General features: G+C 45.6%; 1 protein-coding gene across 3 annotated transcripts in view; it reads left to right on the plus strand.

Annotated features, from left to right (window-relative positions):
- Positions 1 to 20,000, plus strand: part of LOC139391089 (actin filament-associated protein 1-like 1) — a 72,616-nt gene that overhangs the window by 33,611 nt on the left and 19,005 nt on the right. For 2 of the 3 annotated variants that reach the window (XM_071138603.1, XM_071138602.1), the window contains exons 2-5: positions 9,296 to 9,421; positions 11,395 to 11,478; positions 11,651 to 11,748; positions 16,173 to 16,461. In XM_071138603.1, the coding sequence (XP_070994704.1) occupies positions 9,296 to 9,421; positions 11,395 to 11,478; positions 11,651 to 11,748; positions 16,173 to 16,461 (597 nt within the window). The remainder of the gene's footprint in view (positions 1 to 9,295; positions 9,422 to 11,394; positions 11,479 to 11,650; positions 11,749 to 16,172; positions 16,462 to 20,000) is intronic. The other variant, XM_071138604.1, reaches the window with a different exon arrangement.

Raw genomic sequence — 20,000 nt, forward strand, 5'->3', positions numbered from 1 at the left:
TCTCTCTCTCTCTCTCTCTCTCTCTCTCTCTCTCTCTCTCTCTCTCTCTCTCTCTCTCTCTCTCTCTCTCTCTCTCTCTCTCTCTCTCTCTCTCTCTCTCTCTCTCTCTCTCTCTCTCTCCCTCTCCCTCTCTCCCCCTCTCTCTCTCTCCCTCTCTCTCTCGCTTTCTCTCTCTCTCCCTCTCCCTCTCTCTCTCTCTCTCTCTCTCTCTCTCTCTCTCCCTCTCTCTCCCTCTCCCTCTCTCCCCCTCTCCCTCCTTTAATTAGTTCACTTCCCTTCCTCTATCAAGGGTGAGTCCCAGCAAAGACAAGCAGTTGGTTGACTTGGCAGGCTCTCTCTCTCTTCATCTCTTTCCCTCTATCTCTTTAATCCCTACCTCCCTCTCACTCTTGCTCTCTCTTTCTCTTTCCTTGAAAATATATATATTTTTAAATGTTATCACTCTCTTTATTTCCCTCCCTATTTTTCACAGTTAGCTCGTTGGATCACATTATCTCCCCACTTGGTCCATGTTTCCTGCCTGGGCCAGCTATAGGTCATGGACTGGGGCAGGATTCTCTTTGTTTGGTGGAAGACTGCATTTCAACAAATCCTTTTTTCGGTGACTATACATAAACACACACACACACTGGTGGGAGTGCCCTGCAGCTGTGAGGAGTGAGTGAGGAAGTGTGTGTATCTTGTAGGAGGTGTATCATTAACAAATAGTGTCTTTGTGTTTCACTGTTGAGGCCCACTGGTTCAGGAACTAAATCTGTTTCATTGCTGAGCCCCCTGGTTCAGGAACTCAATCTGCTTCACTGCTGAGATGCCCTGGTTCAGGAACTAAATCTATTTCACTGCTGAGGCCCTCTGGTTCAGGAACTCAATCTGTTTCACTGCTGAGGCCCCCTGGTTCAGGAACTCAATCTGTTTCACTGCTGAGATGCCCTGGTTCAGGAACTCAATCTGTTTCACTGCTGAGATGCCCTGGTTCAGGAACTCAATCTGTTTCCCTGCTGAGTCCCCCTGGTTCAGGAACTCAATGTGTTTCACTGCTGAGGTGCCCTGGTTCAGGAACTCAATCTGTTTCACTGCTGAGATGCCCTGGTTCAGGAACTCAATCTGTTTCACTGCTGAGATGCCCTGGTTCAGGAACTAAATCTGTTTCACTGCTGAGGCCCTCTGGTTCAGGAACTCAATCTGTTTCACTGCTGAGGCCCCCTGGTTCAGGAACTCAATCTGCTTCACTACTGAGATGCCCTGGTTCAGGAACTAAATCTGTTTCACTGCTGAGGCCCCCTGGTTCAGGAACTCAATCTGTTTCACTGCTGAGATGCCCTGGTTCAGGAACTTAATCTGTTTCACTGCTGAGGTGCCCTGGTTCAGGAACTCAATCTGTTTCACTGCTGAGATGCCCTGGTTCAGGAACTCAATCTGTTTCACTGCTGAGATGCCCTGGTTCAGGAACTAAATCTGTTTCACTGCTGAGGCCCCCTGGTTCAGGAACTCAATCTGTTTCACTGCTGAGGCCCCCTGGTTCAGGAACTCAATCTGCTTCACTGCTGAGATGCCCTGGTTCAGGAACTAAATCTGTTTCACTGCTGAGGCCCCCTGGTTCAGGAACTCAATCTGTTTCACTGCTGAGATGCCCTGGTTCAGGAACTTAATCTGTTTCACTGCTGAGGTGCCCTGGTTTAGGAACCCAATCTGTTTCACTGCTGAGATGCCCTGGTTCAGGAACTCAATCTGTTTCACTGCTGAGATGCCCTGGTTCAGGAACTAAATCTGTTCATGTTTGACCCAGTGGGTTTGACACTGGGTCGTCTGACTTTATCTGCATCTCAGAAAGCATGTTAACATGTCTGCTATGTGTGTGACTAAATGCTGGTGTGTATTTTATATGTATTTTTTATTTTATTTCACCTTTATTTAACCAGGTAGGCTAGTTGAGAACAAGTTCTCATTTACAACTGCGACCTGGCCAAGATAAAGCAAAGCAGTGTGATAAAAACAACAACACGGAGTTACACATAAACAAACATACAGTCAATAACACAATATAAAAATCTATGTACAGTGTGTGCAAATGTAGAAGAGTAGCGAGGTAAGGCAATAAATAGGCCATAGAGACAAAATAATTACAATTTAGCAATAACACTGGAGTGATAGATGTGCAGATGATGATGTGCAAGTAGAGATACTGGGGTGCAAAAGAGCAAGAGGATAAGTAACAATATGGGGATGAGGTAGTTGGGTGTGCTATTTACAGACTGACTGTGTACAGGTACATTGATCGGTAAGCTGCTCTGACAGCTGATGCTTAAAGTTAGAGAGGGAGATATAAGACTCCAGATTGATTTTTGCAATTCATTCCAGTCATTGGCAGCAGAGAACTGGAAGGAAAGGCGGCCAAAGGAAGTGTTGGCTTTGTGGATGACTAGTGAAATATAACTGTGCGTGCTACGGGTGGGTGTTGCTATGGTGACCAGTGAGATATACCTTCTGGAGCGTGCGCTACGGGTGGATGTTGCTATGGTAACCAGTGAGCTGAGATAAGGCAGGGCTTTACCTAGCAAAGAGTTATAGATGACCTGTAGCCAGTGGGTTTGGCAACAAATATGTAGTGAGGGCCAGCCAACAAGAGCATACAGGTCGCAGTGGTGGGTTATATATGTGGCTTTGGTGACAAAACGGATGGCACTGTGATAGACTACATCCAGTTTGCTGAGTAGAGTGTTGGAGGCTATTTTGTAAATGACATCGCCGAAGTCAAGGATCGGTAGGATAGTCAGTTTTACAAGGGTATGTTTAACAGCATGAGTGAAGGAGGCTTTGTTGCGAAATAGGAAGCCGATTCTAAATTTAATTTGGGATTGGAGATGCTTAATGTGAGTCTGGAAGGAGAGTTTACAGTCTAACCAGACACCTAGGTATTTATAGTTGTCCACATATTCTAGGTCAGAACCGTCCAGAGAAGTGATGCTAGTCGGGCGGGAGGGTGCGGGCAGAAATCGGTTGAAGAGCATGCACTTAGTTTTACTGGCATTTAAAAGCAGTTGCAGGCCTTGGAAGGAATGTTGTATGGCATTGACGCTCGTTTGGAGGTTAGTTAACACAGTGTCCAAAGAAAGGCCAGATGCATACAGAATGGTGTCGTCTGCGTAGAGGTGGATCAGAGAATCACCAGCAGCAAGTGCGACATCATTGATATATACAGAGAAAACAGTCGGCCCTAGAATTGAACCCTGTGGCACCCCCATAGAGACTGCCAGAGGTCCAGACAACAGGCCCTCCGATTTGACACACTGAACTCTATCTGAGGAGTAGTTGGTGAACCAGGCGAGGCAGCCATTTGAGAAGCCAAGGCTATTGAGTCTGCCGATAAGAATACAGTGATTGAGTCGAAAGCCTTGGCCAGGTCGATGAAGATGGCTGCACAGTACTGTCTTTTATCGATGGCGGTTATGATATTGTTTAGGACGTTGAGCATGGCTGAGGTGTACCCATGACCAGCTTGGAAACCAGATTGCATAGTGGAGAAGGTACGTTGGGATTCGAAATGATCTGTTTGTTAACTTGGCTTTCGAAGATTCTAGAAAGGCAGGGCAGGATGGATATAGGTCTATAACAGTTTGGGTCTAGAGTGTCTCCCCTTTGAAGAGGGGGATGACCGCGGCAGCTTTCCAATCTTTCAGGATCTCAGACGATACGAAAGAGAGGTTGAATAGGCCAGTAATAGGGGTTGCAATAATTTCGGCAGGTCATTTTAGAAAGAGAGGGTCCAGATTGTCTAGCCCAGCTGATTTGTAGGGATCCAGATTTTTCCGCTCTTTCAGAACATCAGCTGTCTGGATTTGGGTGAAGGAGAATGAGGGGCTTGTGCAAGTTGCTGCAGGGGGTGCTGAGATGTTTGCCCAGGGTAGGGGTAGGGGTAGGGGTAGCCAGGTGGAAAGCATGGCCAGCCAATAGAACAATGCTTATTGAAATGATCAATTATCTTAGATTTATTGGTGGTGACAATGTTTCCTATCCTCAGTGCAGTGGGCAGCTGGGAGGAAGTACTCTTATTCTCCATGGACTTTACAGTGTCCCAAAACATTTTGGAATTAGTGCTACAGGATGTAAATTTCTGTTTGAAAAAGCTAGTCCTTGCTTTCCGAACTGACTGAGTATATTGATTATTGGGCTATTCGATGCTAATGCAGAACGTCACAGGATGTTTTTTTACTGGTCAAGGGCAGTCAAGTCTGGGGTGAACCAAGGATTATATCTGCTCTCAGTTCTACATTTTGTGAATGGGGCATGCTTATTTAAGATGGTGAGGAAAGCACTTTTAAAGAGCAACCAGGAATCTTCTACTGACGGGATGAGGCAATATCCTTCCAGGATACCCGGACCAGGTTCACCAATGTAACAAGAGCAGTAAAAATACATGTTTAGTCATACCCATACGGTCTGACCCATAGGACTCTGTTCAGAAGTAGTGCACTATGTTTTACCAGAACCCATAGGACTCTGTTCAGAAGTAGTGTACTATGTTTTACCAGAACCCATAGGACTCTGTTCAGAAGTAGTGCACTATGTTTTACCAGAACCCATAGGACTCTGTTCAGAAGTAGTGTACTATGTTTTACCAGAACCCATAGGACTCTGTTCAGAAGTAGTGCACTATGTTTTACCAGAACCCATAGGACTCTGTTCAGAAGTAGTGTACTATGTTTTACCAGAACCCATAGGACTCTGTTCAGAAGTAGTGTACTATGTTTTACCAGAACCCATAGGACTCTGTTCAGAAGTAGTGGACTATGTTTTACCAGAACCCATAGGACTCTGTTCAGAAGTAGTGCACTATGTTTTTACCAGAACCCATAGGACTCTGTTCAGAAGTAGTGCACTATGTTTTACCAGAACCCATAGGACTCTGTTCAGAAGTAGTGTACTATGTTTTACCAGAACCCATAGGACTCTGTTCAGAAGTAGTGCACTATGTTTTACCAGAACCCATAGGACTCTGTTCAGAAGTAGTGGACTATGTTTTACCAGAACCCATAGGACTCTGTTCAGAAGTAGTGTACTATGTTTTACCAGAACCCATAGGACTCTGTTCAGAAGTAGTGTACTATGTTTTACCAGAACCCGTAGGACTCTGTTCAGAAGTAGTGCACTATGTTTTACCAGAACCAATAGGACTCTGTTCAGAAGTAGTGTACTATGTTTTACCAGAACCCATAGGACTCTGTTCAGAAGTAGTGCACTATGTTTTACCAGAACCCATAGGACTCTGTTCAGAAGTAGTGTACTATGTTTTACCAGAACCCATAAGACTCTGTTCAGAAGTAGTGTACTATGTTTTACCAGAACCCATAGGACTCTGTTCAGAAGTAGTGTACTATGTTTTACCAGAACCCATAGGACTCTGTTCAGAAGTAGTGTACTATGTTTTACCAGAACCCATAGGACTCTGTTCAGAAGTAGTGCACTATGTTTTACCAGAACCCGTAGGACTCTGTTCAGAAGTAGTGTACTATGTTTTACCAGAACCCATAGGACTCTGTTCAGAAGTAGTGGACTATGTTTTACCAGAACCCATAGGACTCTGTTCAGAAGTAGTGTACTATGTTTTACCAGAACCCATAGGACTCTGTTCAGAAGTAGTGGACTATGTTTTACCAGAACCCATAGGACTCTGTTCAGAAGTAGTGTACTATGTTTTACCAGAACCCATAGGACTCTGTTCAGAAGTAGTGTACTATGTTTTACCAGAACCCATAGGACTCTGTTCAGAAGTAGTGGACTATGTTTTACCAGAACCCATAGGACTCTGTTCAGAAGTAGTGTACTATGTTTTACCAGAACCCATAGGACTCTGTTCAGAAGTAGTGTACTATGTTTTACCAGAACCAATAGGACTCTGTTCAGAAGTAGTGTACTATGTTTTACCAGAACCCATAGGACTCTGTTCAGAAGTAGTGTACTATGTTTTACCAGAACCCGTAGGACTCTGTTCAGAAGTAGTGTACTATGTTTTACCAGAACCCATAGGACTCTGTTCAGAAGTAGTGGACTAGATAAAGGATATTTTGCCATTTGGGTCACAGAGCGAGTAATCATGATATAACTAAGCAATACGGCGGGGGATGTGTGGTATATGGCCAATATACCACGGCTAAGGGCTGTTTTTAGGACACAGTACTTAGTCGTGGTATATTGGTCATATACCACAAACCCCTGAGGTGCCTTATTGCTATTATAACTGTTTACCAATGTAATAAGAGCAGTAAAAATAAATGTTTAGTCATACCCATGGCATACGGTCTGATATATCACGGCTGTCAGCCAATCAGCATTCAGGGATCGAACCAACCATTGTATAATCACCAATGAGAAACCAGAGAAAACTGACCGGCCGTGTGTGTGTGAGTGTTTGTTTCTTTTGTGTGTCTGAACAGTGTTGCTCCCTAACTGAAGGCTGGTTTTCTGATGTGGGCCCTCCTCTGGGCTTAACAACCTACTGCCAGGCAATTATCATATGTATCTGCAGAGAACAACTGGTCAGAGAGTATGAGTGTGGGCATGCGTCTGTGGGCATGCGTCTGTGGGCATGCGTGTGTGTGTGGGCATGCGTGTGTGTGTGGGCATGCGTGTGTGTGGGCATGCGTGTGTGTGTGGGCATGCGTGTGTGTGTATATGTAACAGCTTGCTTCTCTTCCAATCCGATTCTCTTCCGTCTTAATGAAACATGGACATCCTCACACATTGTCTGAGTAGCTGGCATATCAAATCAGTTCAGGCACAGCACGCCTATTTACTCCACTGTGTGTGAGGAGAGGGAGAGAGATGTCTTGGCCTAGACCACTGTTTCTCACAGCCATTGTATGGACATCTGGGTTTCCACTACCCCATAGAGAGAGAGAGAGAGAGAGAGAGAGAGAGATAGAGAGAGAGAGAGAGAGAGAGAGAGAGAGAGAGAGAGAGAGAGAGAGAGAGAGAGAGAGAGAGAGAGAGAGAGAGAGAGAGAGAGAACCCATTGCCCTTTATGGTTCTGGGGTCCACTCACCAACCAAGAATTCACAAAATGGGACAAACACCAAAATGAGACTCTGCATGAAGAATTCTGCAAAAATATCATCAGTGTACAACGTAAAATATCAATCCAAATCCAGAAAAGAGACGTTAAATTCTACAACCACCTAAAAGAAAGCGAATCCCCTAAGCTAGCTGGTCCTGGGGCTCTGTTCACAAACACAAACACACCCTACAGAGCCTCAGGACAGCAGCACAATTAGACCCAACCAAATCATGAGAAAACAAAAAGATAATTACTTGACACATTGGAAAGAATTAACAAAAAAACAGCAAACTAGAATGCTATCTGTCCCTAAACAGAGAGTACACAGTGGCAGAATACCTGACCACTGTCACTGACCCAAAATTAAGGAAAGCTTTGACTATGTACAGACTCAGTGAGCATAGCCTTGCTATTGAGAAAGGCCGCCGTAGGCAGACATGGCTCTCAAGAGAAGACAGGCTATGTGAACACTGCCCACAAAATGAGGTGGAAACTGAGCTGCACTTCCTAACCTCCTGCCAAATGTATGACCATATTAGAGACACATATTTCCCACAGATTACACAGATCCACAAAGAATTTGAAAACAAACCAAATTTGAATAAACTCCCATATCTACTGGGTGAAATACCACAGTGTACCATCATTGCACCATCATGTGCCATCATAAAAAGATTTGTGACCTGTTGTCACAAGAAAAGGTCAACCAGTGAAGAACAAACACCATTGTCAATACAACCCATATTTATGTTGATTTATTTTCCCTTTTGTACTGTAACTATTTGCAAATCATTACAATACTGTATATACACATCATATGAAATGTCTTTATTATTTTGGAACTTCTGTGAGTGTAATGCACTTCTGTGAGTGTAATGTACTTCTGTGAGTGTAATGCACTTCTGTGAGTGTAATGTACTTCTGTGAGTGTAATGTACTTCTGTGAGTGTAATGCACTTCTGTGAATGTAATGCACTTCTGTGAGTGTAATGCACTTCTGTGAGTGTAATGTACTTCTGTGAGTGTAATGTACTTCTGTGAGTGTAATGCACTTCTGTGAGTGTAATGCACTTCTGTGAGTGTAATGTACTTCTGTGAGTGTAATGCACTTCTGTGAGTGTAATGCACTTCTGTGAGTGTAATGCAATTCTGTGAGTGTAATGCACTTCTGTGAGTGTAATGCACTTCTGTGAGTGTAATGTACTTCTGTGAGTGTAATGCACTTCTGTGAGTGTAATGTACTTCTGTGAGTGTAATGTACTTCTGTGAGTGTAATGTACTTCTGTGAGTGTAATGTACTTCTGTGAATGTAATGTACTTCTGTGAATGTAATGCACTTCTGTGAGTGTAATGCACTTCTGTGAGTGTAATGCACTTCTGTGAGTGTAATGCACTTCTGTGAGTGTAATGTACTTCTGTGAGTGTAATGTACTTCTGTGAGTGTAATGTACTTCTGTGAGTGTCATGTTTACTGTTATTTTTTATTATTGTTTAATTCACTTTGGCAATGTAAACAATGCTTCCCATGCCAATACAGCCCTTATATTGAAAATTGAAATTGAATTGAAATTGAAATGAGAGAGAGAGAGAGAAGTGGTGAAAGAGATGGACCAAAGAGAGAGAGAGAGAGAGAGAGAGAGAGCTGGGGTAGGGCTGTAAATTGAGCTCATGGTTAGTCTAGGTCACTGTGTCTGTCGGTTCAGGCTTCATATGATTCACGATCACACAGACACACACACACAGACACACATGCACACATACACACACAAACACACAAATACGCACCCACACACACACAAATACGCACCCACACACACAGTTCACAGACCTGCTCTCAGGAACATAAACCTGCTTGCAGAGCTTAAGGTTTATTTTCACTCTGTTCTGAAAACAGGGAGCGGCCTAGTCCCACCTCGCACACCAACATCTGAATGATATACTCCTAAAAAGCTGACTTCATAAACACCATGATGTTATGTATCTACGTATTGGATGTATGTAAGTGCAGTACTGGGTTTCCCCTACCCCTGGGAGAGACAGAGAGATGGGGGGGAGAGACAAAGACAGAGATGAGGGGAGACAGAGATAGACCAGAGAGAGAGTGAGAGAGGGATGCATGGGTATGCGTACGTGTCTATATTTGTTGACAGAAACAGAAAGTTGTTTAGTCTGGGTCGATTGACCTCTGTCCTCTCCCTCCCTGACCAGTAACTTCTGACCTCTAACCTCCAACCCCTTCCTTAGCGATGGATGTCCTGGTGACGGAGCTCAACGTTCTGCTGAAGCTGCTGGACAACGAGACTCTGAGCTTTCCTACTGAGGAGAAGAAGACCTCTGTTAGGAACCTGCTGAAACAACTACAGCCCACAGGTAGGAGACTACAGACAGACAGCTACAGCCACAGGTAGGAGACTACTGACAGACAGCTACAGCCACAGGTAGGAGACTACAGACAAACAGCTACAGCCACAGGTAGGAGACTACTGACAGACAGCTACAGCCACAGGTAGGAGACTACAGACAAACAGCTACAGCCACAGGTAGGACACTACAGACAGACAGCTACAGCCACAGGTAGGAGACTACAGACAAACAGCTACAGCCACAGGTAGGACACTACAGACAAACAGCTACAGCCACAGGTAGGAGACTACAGACAAACAGCTACAGCCACAGGTAGGAGACTACAGACAAACAGCTACAGCCCACAGGTAGGAGAATACTGACAGACAGCTACAGCTCACAGGTAGGAGACTACAGACAGACAGCTACAGCCCACAGGTAGGAGACTACAGACAGACAGCTACAGCCCACAGGTAGGAGACTACAGACAGACAGCTACAGCCACAGGTAGGAGACTACAGACAAACAGCTACAGCCATAGGTAGGAGACTAAAGACAGACAGCTACAGCCACAGGTAGGAGACTACAGACAAACAGCTACAGCCATAGGTAGGAGACTACTACAGACAGCTACAGCCCACAGGTAGGAGACTACAGACAGACAGCTACAGCCCACAGGTAGGAGACTACAGGCAGACAGCTACAGCCCACAGGTAGGAGACTACAGACAGACAGCTACAGCCACAGGTAGGACACTACAGACAAACAGCTACAGCCACAGGTAGGAGACTACTGACAGACAGCTACAGCCCACAGGTAGGAGACTACTGACAGACAGCTACAGCCACAGGTAGGAGACTACAGACAGAGAGCTACAGCCCACAGGTAGGAGACTACAGACAAACAGCTACAGCCCACAGGTAGGAGACTACTGACAGACAGCTACAGCCACAGGTAGGAGACTACAGACAAACAGCTACAGCCCACAGGTAGGAGACTACAGACAAACAGCTACAGCCACAGGTAGGAGACTATAGACAGACAGCTACAGCCCACAGGTAGGAGACTACAGACAGACAGCTACAGCCCACAGGTAGGAGACTACTGACAGACAGCTACAGCCCACAGGTAGGAGACTACAGACAAACAGCTACAGCCACAGGTAGGAGACTACAGACAAACAGCTACAGCCACAGGTAGGAGACTACAGACAGACAGCTACAGCCCACAGGTAGGAGACTACAGACAGACAGCTACAGCCCACAGGTAGGAGACTACTGACAGACAGCTACAGCCACAGGTAGGAGACTACAGACAAACAGCTACAGCCACAGGTAGGAGTCTACAGACAAACAGCTACAGCCACAGGTAGGAGACTACAGACAGACAGCTACAGCCACAGGTAGGAGACTACAGACAGACAGCTACAGCCACAGGTAGGAGACTACAGACAGACAGCTACAGCCACAGGTAGGAGACTACAGACGGACAGCTACAGCCACAGGTAGGAGACTACAGACAGACAGCTACAGCCCACAGGTAGGAGACTACAGACAGACAGCTACAGCCACAGGTAGGAGACTACAGACAGACAGCTACAGCCACAGGTAGGAGACTACAGACAGACAGCTACAGCCCACAGGTAGGAGACTACAGACAGACAGCTACAGGTATAGACCAGACCTGGATTCAAATTCTATTTGAAATTGTTCAAATACTTTTAAGCTTTTGCTTTAGTCTGCCCGAGTGCCAGATGGAAGGGGGTTTGTACGGGCAAACTCATTAAAGCACAGATGCTTGAATTTATTTTATTATTTTATTACATTTTTTGTTTTACCTTCATCTAATTAGGCAAGTCGAAATGATTTCAAATAGTAATTGAACCCAGGTCTGATATAGACAGAGATAGACAGATAGGAACAGAGACATCACAGATAAAGTGAAATCAAACAATATAATATCTTTCTAAAAGTGTGTTTATTCAGCACGTTTTGTCTCAGTGACAGGACCAGACTACTTGTCCATGAACACATCAGTCTACAGACACGGCACCAGCTTTGTGGAATCCCTCTTCGAGACCTTTGGTGAGTTTGGTTCTCGGGGCGATACTAACTTTATTTGAACAACCAGGGCATCAATAAAGGAGAAGTTAAAGATTTTACGTTTCTCCTGGCCCATTTTCAGGGTGAGCAACCGCCTAACTTCAAGTTGTAAAATCCTGAACTTTCCCTTTAACTGTCTTCTACCTCTGTCCAGACTGTGACCTGGGGGAGCTGAAAGACATGACAGAGGACAAGAAAGAGAAGCAGGACACACACACAGAGACACACACTGACACAATACCCTCAAAACAGGTAAGCTACACATTACACACATTTACTGTTCCTGTGTGTTCATACATGTGTTTTTATGTGTGTCTATGAAACTGAAGTACTGTATATCAATCCTAGTAATCGTTCCCCTCAACAACAAGGACGCTCTGGAATTAAATCATAGCTGGCCCATGTGGAGCATAAGCTGTGATATCACCCTGTACATAAAGGGGTGGGGGGGTGGGGTGACAGAGGTATGGCTGTAAGGGAGGATGACAGAGAGGTATGGCGGAAAGGGAGGATGACAGAGAGGTATAGCTGTAAGGGAGGATGACAGAGAGGTATGGCAGTAAGGGAGGATGACAGAGAGGTATAGCTGTAAGTGAGGATGACTGAGAGGTATAGCTGTAAGGGAGGATGACAGAGATGTATGGCAGTAAGGGAGGATGACAGAGAGGTATGGCAGTAAGGGAGGATGACAGAGAGGTATAGCTGTAAGGGAGGATGATAGAGAGGTATAGCTGTAAGGGAGGATGACAGAGAGGTATGGCAGTAAGGGAGGATGATAGAGAGGTATGGCGGTAAGGGAGGATAATAGAGAGGTATGGCGGTAAGGGAGTGTGACAGAGCGGTATGGCTGTAAGGGAGGATGACAGAGAGGTATAGTGGTAAGGGAGGATGACAGAGAGATATGGCTGTAAGGGAGGATGACAGAGAGGTAAAGCTGTAAGGGAGGATGACAGAGAGGTCTGGCGGTAAGGGAGGATGACAGAGAGGTATAGCTGTAAGGGAGGATGACAGAGAGGTATGGCTGTAAGGGAGGATGACAGAGAGGTAAAGCTGTAAGGGAGGATGACAGAGAGGTATAGCTGTAAGGGAGGATTACAGAGAGGTATAGCTGTAAGGGAGGATGACAGAGAGGTATGGCGGTAAGGGAGGATGACAGAGAGGTATGGCAGTAAGGGAGGATGACAGAGAGGTATGGCGGTAAGGGAGGATGACAGAGAGGTATGGCTGTAAGGAAGAATGACAGAGAGGTATGGCGGTAAGGGAGGATGACAGAGAGGTATGGCTGTAAGGGAGGATGACAGAGAGGTATGGCGGTAAGGGAGGATGACAGAGAGGTATAGCTGTAAGGGAGGATGACAGAGAGGTATAGCTGTAAGGGAGGATGACAGAGAGGTATGGCGGTAAGGGAGGATGACAGAGAGGTATGGCTGTAAGGGAGGATTACAGAGAGGTATGGCTGTAAGGGAGGATGACAGAGAGGATTGACAGTAAGGGAGGATTACAGAGAGGTATGGCAGTAAAGGAGGATGACAGAGAGGTATGACTGTAAGGGAGGATGACAGAGAGGTATCTCTGTAAGGGAGGATGACAGAGAGGATTGACAGCATGGGAGGGTGACAGAGAGTATTGGCAGTAAGGGTGGATGACAGGTATGGCAGTAAGAAAGATTTGAACAGGACAGACAAGACAGATGGTTCTGGAGTGTAGTGCTGTCTCTCTCTCTCGCTCTCTCTTGTTTTCTTTCTCAACCTCTCTCTTTCCCTCTCTTTCTCTGCAGCTGCGACCTGCTACAGCTCCCCACTGAACTATTACCAGTCAGTGAGAGAGAAGGAGGAGGGGAGAGGGAGAGAGAGGGGGGGGGGGTTGGACCAAGGGAGAGAAAGATAGAGTGAGAGGGACCGAGGGAGAGAGAGAGAGAGAGGAGGGGGGGCGGGTTGGACAAAGGGAGAGAAAGAGAGAGCGAGAGGGACCGAGGGCGAGAGAGAGGGGGGGGGGGGGTGGACCAAGGGAGAGAAAGAGAGAGTGAGAGGGACCGAGGGAGAGAGAGAGAGGGGGGGGGGGGGCGGGTTGGACGAAGGGAGAGAAAGATAGAGCGAGAGGGACCGAGGGCGAGAGAGAGAGATGGGGGGGTTGGACCAAGGGAGAGAAAGAGGGAGTGAGATGGACCGAGGGAGAGAGGGGGGGGGGTTGGACCAAGGGAGAGAAAGAGAGAGCGAGAGGGACCGAGGGAGAGAGGGAGAGAGAGAGAGAGAGGGAGGGGGCGGGTTGAACCAAGGGAGAGAAAGATAGAGCGAGAGGGACTGAGGGAGAGAGGGAGAGAGAGAGAGAGAGGGAGGGGTTGCGGGTTGGACCAAGGGAGAGAAAGATAGAGCGAGATGGACCGAGGGAGAGAGAGAGGGGGGGGGGGTTGGACCAAGGGAGAGAAAGATAGAGCGAGAGGGACCGAGGGAGAGAGGGAGAGAGAGAGAGAGAGGGAGGGGGTGCCGGTTGGACCAAGGGAGAGAAAGATAGAGCGAGAGAGACCGAGGGAGAGAGAGAGTGAGGGGGGGTTGGACCAAGGGAGAGAAAGAGAGAGTGAGAGGGACCGAGGGAGAGAGAGAGAGAGGGGGGGCGGGTTGGACCAAGGGAGAGAAAGATAGAGCGAGAGGGACCGAGGGAGAGAGGGAGCGAGAGAGAGAGAGGGAGGGGGCGGGTTGGACCAAGGGAGAGAAAGAGAGAGTGAGATGGACCGAGGGAGAGAGAGGGGGGGGGGGGGGGGGGGGTTGGACCAAGGGAGAGAAAGAGAGAGCGAGAGGGACCGAGAGAGAGAGGGGGGGGCGGGTTGGACCAAGGGAGAGAAAGATAGAGCGAGAGGGACCGAGGGCGAGAGAGAGAGAGGGGGGGGTTGGACCAAGGGAGAGAAAGAGAGAGTGAGATGGACAGAGGGAGAGAGAGGGGGGGGGGTTGGACCAAGGGAGAGAAAGAGAGAGCGAGAGGGACCGAGGGAGAGAGGGGGGGGGCGGGTTGGACCGAGGGCGAGAGAGAGAGAGAGAGGGGGGGGGGGGGGGGGTTGTACCAAGGGAGAGAAAGATAGAGCGAGAGGGACCGAGGGAGAGAGAGAGAGGGGGGGGGGGGGGCGGACAGACAGACAGACAGACAGACAGACAGACAGACAGACAGACAGACAGACAGACAGTAAGAGAGAGAGAGAGAAAGAAAGAGAGAAAGAGAGAGGGAGAGAGAAATAATAGACAGACAGTGATAGGCAGGGGATTTTCTGTCCGCACATGCTTGTCACTGTTGATATATCATCAGGACTTACATGATCCCCCATAGTGCTCTCTGTCTTACTGATCCTCCATAATGTTATATGATCCCCCATAGTGTTTGATGATCCCCCATAGTTTTAGATGATCCCCCATTGTGTTAGATGATCCCCCACTGTGTTGATGATCCCCCATAGTGTTAGATGATCCCCCATTGTGTTGATGATCCCACATAGTGTTAGATGATCCCCCATTGTGTTGATGATCCCCCATAGTGTTAGTTGATCCCTCATTGAGTTGATGATCCTCCATAGTGTTAGTTGATCCCCCATTGTTTTGATGATCCCCCATAGTGTTAGTTGATCCCCATTGTGTTGATGATCCCCCATAGTGTTAGTTGATCCCCCATTGTGTTGATGATCCCCCATAGTGTTAGATGATCCCCCATTGTGTTGATGATCCCCCATAGTGTTAGTTGATCCCTCATTGAGTTGATGATCCTCCATAGTGTTAGTTGATCCCCCATTGTGTGGATGATCCCCCATAGTGTTAGATGATCCCCATTGTGTTGATGATCCCCCATAGTGTTAGTTGATCCCTCATTGTGTTGATGATCCTCCATAGTGTTAGTTGATCCCCCATTGTTTTGATGATCCCCCATAGTGTTAGTTGATCCCCCATTGTGTTGATGATCCCCCATAGTGTTAGATGATCCCCCATTGTGTTGATGATCCCCCATTGTGTTGATGATCCCCCATAGTGTTAGTTGATCCCCCATTGTTTTGATGATCCCCCATAGTGTTAGATGATCCCCCATAGTGTTAGTTGATCCCCCATTGTGTTGATGATCCCCCATAGTGTTAGATGATCCCCCATTGTTTTGATGATCCCCCATAGTGTTAGATGATCCCCCATTGTTTTGATGATCCCCCATAGTGTTAGTTGATCCCCCATTGTGTTGATGATCCCCCATAGTGTTAGTTGATCCCCCATTGTGTTGATGATCCCCCATAGTGTTAGTTGATCCCCCATTGTGTTGATGATCCCCCATAGTGTTAGTTGATCCCCCATTGTGTTGATGATCCCCCATTGTGTTGATGATCCCCCATAGTGTTAGATGATCCCCCATTGTGTTGATGATCCTCCATAGTGTTAGTTGATCCCCCATTGTGTTGATGATCCCCATAGTGCTTTCAGAGCTCATTCTGAGGTGTGGTGGAGTGTTTCCTGTCTAGTCCCATTCTACACTTATTTTACAAGTGACCTAGCTTTGCACAGTGTGTGTGTGTGTGGTGTGTGTGTACGTTCATGCGAGTGTGTGTGATTCATAGAAACATTGCAAACAAACTGTTGTTTTTCATGTGTGGTTACATGTGTATTGGTATGTAATATGTCATATAAGTGCAGTACCTGTGTTTACCTATCCTATAGAGCAGTCCAGACTCCTCTCCCCCCCGCTCCTCAGAGACCCCTCCGCCCCTGCCCACCACCCCCCCTCCTGAGGCTTACTATGAAGAGGCAGTACCTCTCAGCCCTGGCAAGCAGCCAGAGTACATCACCACACGTGGGAGCTCCAGCCCTCCTAACTCCATAGAGGATGGTTACTATGAGGATGCAGACAACAACTCTCCTTCTACCTGCATCAACGGACGACAACGCAAAAACTCCTGTGAGTCAAACGTAGTAGAAGACATATCCTACAGGACCACAATGAGACCAGGTACATAGCTTCCTTCTGGTCTGTGTGGTTACAACTCCCTTTCCAGGATGACATTGACGTTCTGTTCTTTGTAATAAACATGTGAAGATGTATGTGTGTGTGTGTGTGTGTGTGTGTGTGTGTGTGTGTCTTTTCTACAATCGAGAGAGAAGTGTGTTAACATTTCACTCCTAAAGAGATTTTTAAGAATTGTATTCCTTAACACAGACAACTGTAGTATCTTCTGATTGGTCTCAGTCTAACTGTGGTATCTTCTGATTGGTCTCAGTCTAACTGTGGTATCTTCTGATTGGTCTCAGTCTAACTGTAGTATCTTCTGATTGGTCTCAGTCTAACTGTAGTTTCTTCTGATTGGTCTCAGTCTAACTGTAGTTTCTTCTGATTGGTCTCAGTCTAACTGTAGTTTCTTCTGATTGGTCTCAGTCTAACTGTAGTTTCTTCTGATTGGTCTCAGTCTAACTGTGGTATCTTCTGATTGGTCTCAGTCTAACTGTAGTTTCTTCTGATTGGTCTCAGTCTAACTGTGGTATCTTCTGATTGGTCTCAGTCTAACTGTAGTATCTTCTGATTGGTCTTAGTCTAACTGTGGTATCTTCTGATTGGTCTCAGTCTAACTGTGGTATCTTCTGATTGGTCTCAGTCTAACTGTGGTATCTTCTGATTGGTCTCAGTCTAACTGTAGTTTCTTCTGATTGGTCTCAGTCTAACTGTAGTATCTTCTGATTGGTCTCAGTCTAACTGTGGTATCTTCTGATTGGTCTCAGTCTAACTGTAGTATCTTCTGATTGGTCTCAGTCTAACTGTAGTATCTTCTGATTGGTCTCAGTCTAACTGTGGTATCTTCTGATTGGTCTCAGTCTAACTGTGGTATCTTCTGATTGGTCTCAGTCTAACTGTGGTATCTTCTGATTGGTCTCAGTCTAACTGTGGTATCTTCTGATTGGTCTCAGTCTAACTGTGGTATCTTCTGATTGGTCTCAGTCTAACTGTGGTATCTTCTGATTGGTCTCAGTCTAACTGTGGTATCTTCTGATTGGTCTCAGTCTAACTGTGGTATCTTCTGATTGGTCTCAGTCTAACTGTAGTATCTTCTGATTGGTCTCAGTCTAACTGTAGTATCTTCTGATTGGGCTCAGTCTAACTGTGGTATCTTCTGATTGGTCTCAGTCTAACTGTGGTATCTTCTGATTGGTCTCAGTCTAACTGTGGTATCTTCTGATTGGTCTCAGTCTAACTGTAGTATATTCTGATTGGACTCAGTCTAACTGTAGTATCTTCTGATTGGTCTCAGTCTAACTGTAGTTTCTTCTGATTGGTCTCAGTCTAACTGTGGTATCTTCTGATTGGTCTCAGTCTAACCGTAGTATCTTCTGATTGGTCTCAGTCTAACTGTAGTATCTTCTGATTGGTCTCAGTCTAACTGTGGTATCTTCTGATTGGTCTCAGTCTAACTGTAGTATCTTCTGATTGGTCTCAGTCTAACTGTGGTATCTTCTGATTGGTCTCAGTCTAACTGTAGTTTCTTCTGATTGGTCTCAGTCTAACTGTAGTTTCTTCTGATTGGTCTCAGTCTAACTGTAGTTTCTTCTGATTGGTCTCAGTCTAACTGTGGTATCTTCTGATTGGTCTCAGTCTAACTGTAGTATCTTCTGATTGGTCTCAGTCTAACTGTGGTATCTTCTGATTGGTCTCAGTCTAACTGTGGTATCTTCTGATTGGTCTCAGTCTAAATGTAGTATCTTCTGATTGGTCTCAGTCTAACTGTGGTATCTTCTGATTGGTCTCAGTCTAACTGTAGTATCTTCTGATTGGTCTCAGTCTAACTGTGGTATCTTCTGATTGGTCTCAGTCTAACTGTAGTTTCTTCTGATTGGTCTCAGTCTAACTGTAGTTTCTTCTGATTGGTCTCAGTCTAACTGTAGTTTCTTCTGATTGGTCTCAGTCTAACTGTGGTATCTTCTGATTGGTCTCAGTCTAACTGTAGTATCTTCTGATTGGTCTCAGTCTAACTGTGGTATCTTCTGATTGGTCTCAGTCTAACTGTGGTATCTTCTGATTGGTCTCAGTCTAACTGTAGTATCTTCTGATTGGTCTCAGTCTAACTTTGGTATCTTCTGATTGGTCTCAGTCTAACTGTGGTATCTTCTGATTGGTCTCAGTCTAACTGTGGTATCTTCTGATTGGTCTCAGTCTAACTGTAGTATCTTCTGATTGGTCTCAGTCTAACTGTGGTATCTTCTGATTGGTCTCAGTCTAACTGTGGTATCTTCTGATTGGTCTCGGTCTAACTGTAGTATCTTCTGATTGGTCTCAGTCTAACTGTGGTATCTTCTGATTGGTCTCAGTCTAACTGTGGTATCTTCTGATTGGTCTCAGTCTAACTGTGGTATCTTCTGATTGGTCTCAGTCTAACTGTAGTTTCTTCTGATTGGTCTCAGTCTAACTGTAGTTTCTTCTGATTGGTCTCAGTCTAACTGTAGTTTCTTCTGATTGGTCTCAGTCTAACTGTAGTTTCTTCTGATTGGTCTCAGTCTAACTGTAGTTTCTTCTGATTGGTCTCAGTCTAACTGTAGTTTCTTCTGATTGGTTTCAGTCTAACTGTAGTATCTTCCGATTGGTCTCAGTCTAACTGTAGTTTCTTCTGATTGGTCTCAGTCTAACTGTAGTTTCTTCTGATTGGTTTCAGTCTAACTGTAGTTTCTTCCGATTGGTCTCAGTCTAACTGTAGTATCTTCCGATTGGTCTCAGTCTAACTGTAGTTTCTTCTGATTGGTCTCAGTCTAACTGTAGTTTCTTCTGATTGGTTTCAGTCTAACTGTAGTATCTTCTGATTGGTCTCAGTCTAACTGTAGTTTCTTCTGATTGGTCTCAGTCTAACTGTAGTTTCTTCTGATTGGTCTCAGTCTAACTGTAGTTTCTTCTGATTGGTTTCAGTCTAACTGTAGTTTCTTCTGATTGGTTTCAGTCTAACTGTAGTTTCTTCTGATTGGTCTCAGTCTAACTGTGGTATCTTCTGATTGGTTTCAGTCTAACTGTAGTATCTTCTGATTGGTCTCAGTCTAACTGTAGTTTCTTCTGATTGGTCTCAGTCTAACTGTAGTTTCTTCTGATTGGTCTCAGTCTAACTGTAGTTTCTTCTGATTGGTTTCAGTCTAACTGTAGTTTCTTCTGATTGGTTTCAGTCTAACTGTAGTTTCTTCTGATTGGTCTCAGTCTAACTGTGGTATCTTCTGATTGGTTTCAGTCTAACTGTAGTTTCTTCCGATTGGTCTCAGTCTAACTGTAGTTTCTTCTGATTGGTTTCAGTCTAACTGTAGTTTCTTCTGATTGGTTTCAGTCTAACTGTGGTATCTTCTGATTGGTTTCAGTCTAACTGTAGTTTCTTCCTATTGGTCTCAGTCTAACTGTAGTTTCTTCTGATTGGTCTCAGTTTAACTGTAGTTTCTTCTGATTGGTCTCAGTCTAACTGTAGTTTATTGGTCTCAGTCTGTAGTTTCTTCTGATTGTTCTGTCTAACTGTAGTTTCTTGGTCTCTCCCT

Source organism: Oncorhynchus clarkii, chromosome 31 (assembly GCF_045791955.1).
Source record: "Oncorhynchus clarkii lewisi isolate Uvic-CL-2024 chromosome 31, UVic_Ocla_1.0, whole genome shotgun sequence".
Classification (NCBI taxonomy): Eukaryota; Metazoa; Chordata; class Actinopteri; order Salmoniformes; family Salmonidae; genus Oncorhynchus; species Oncorhynchus clarkii.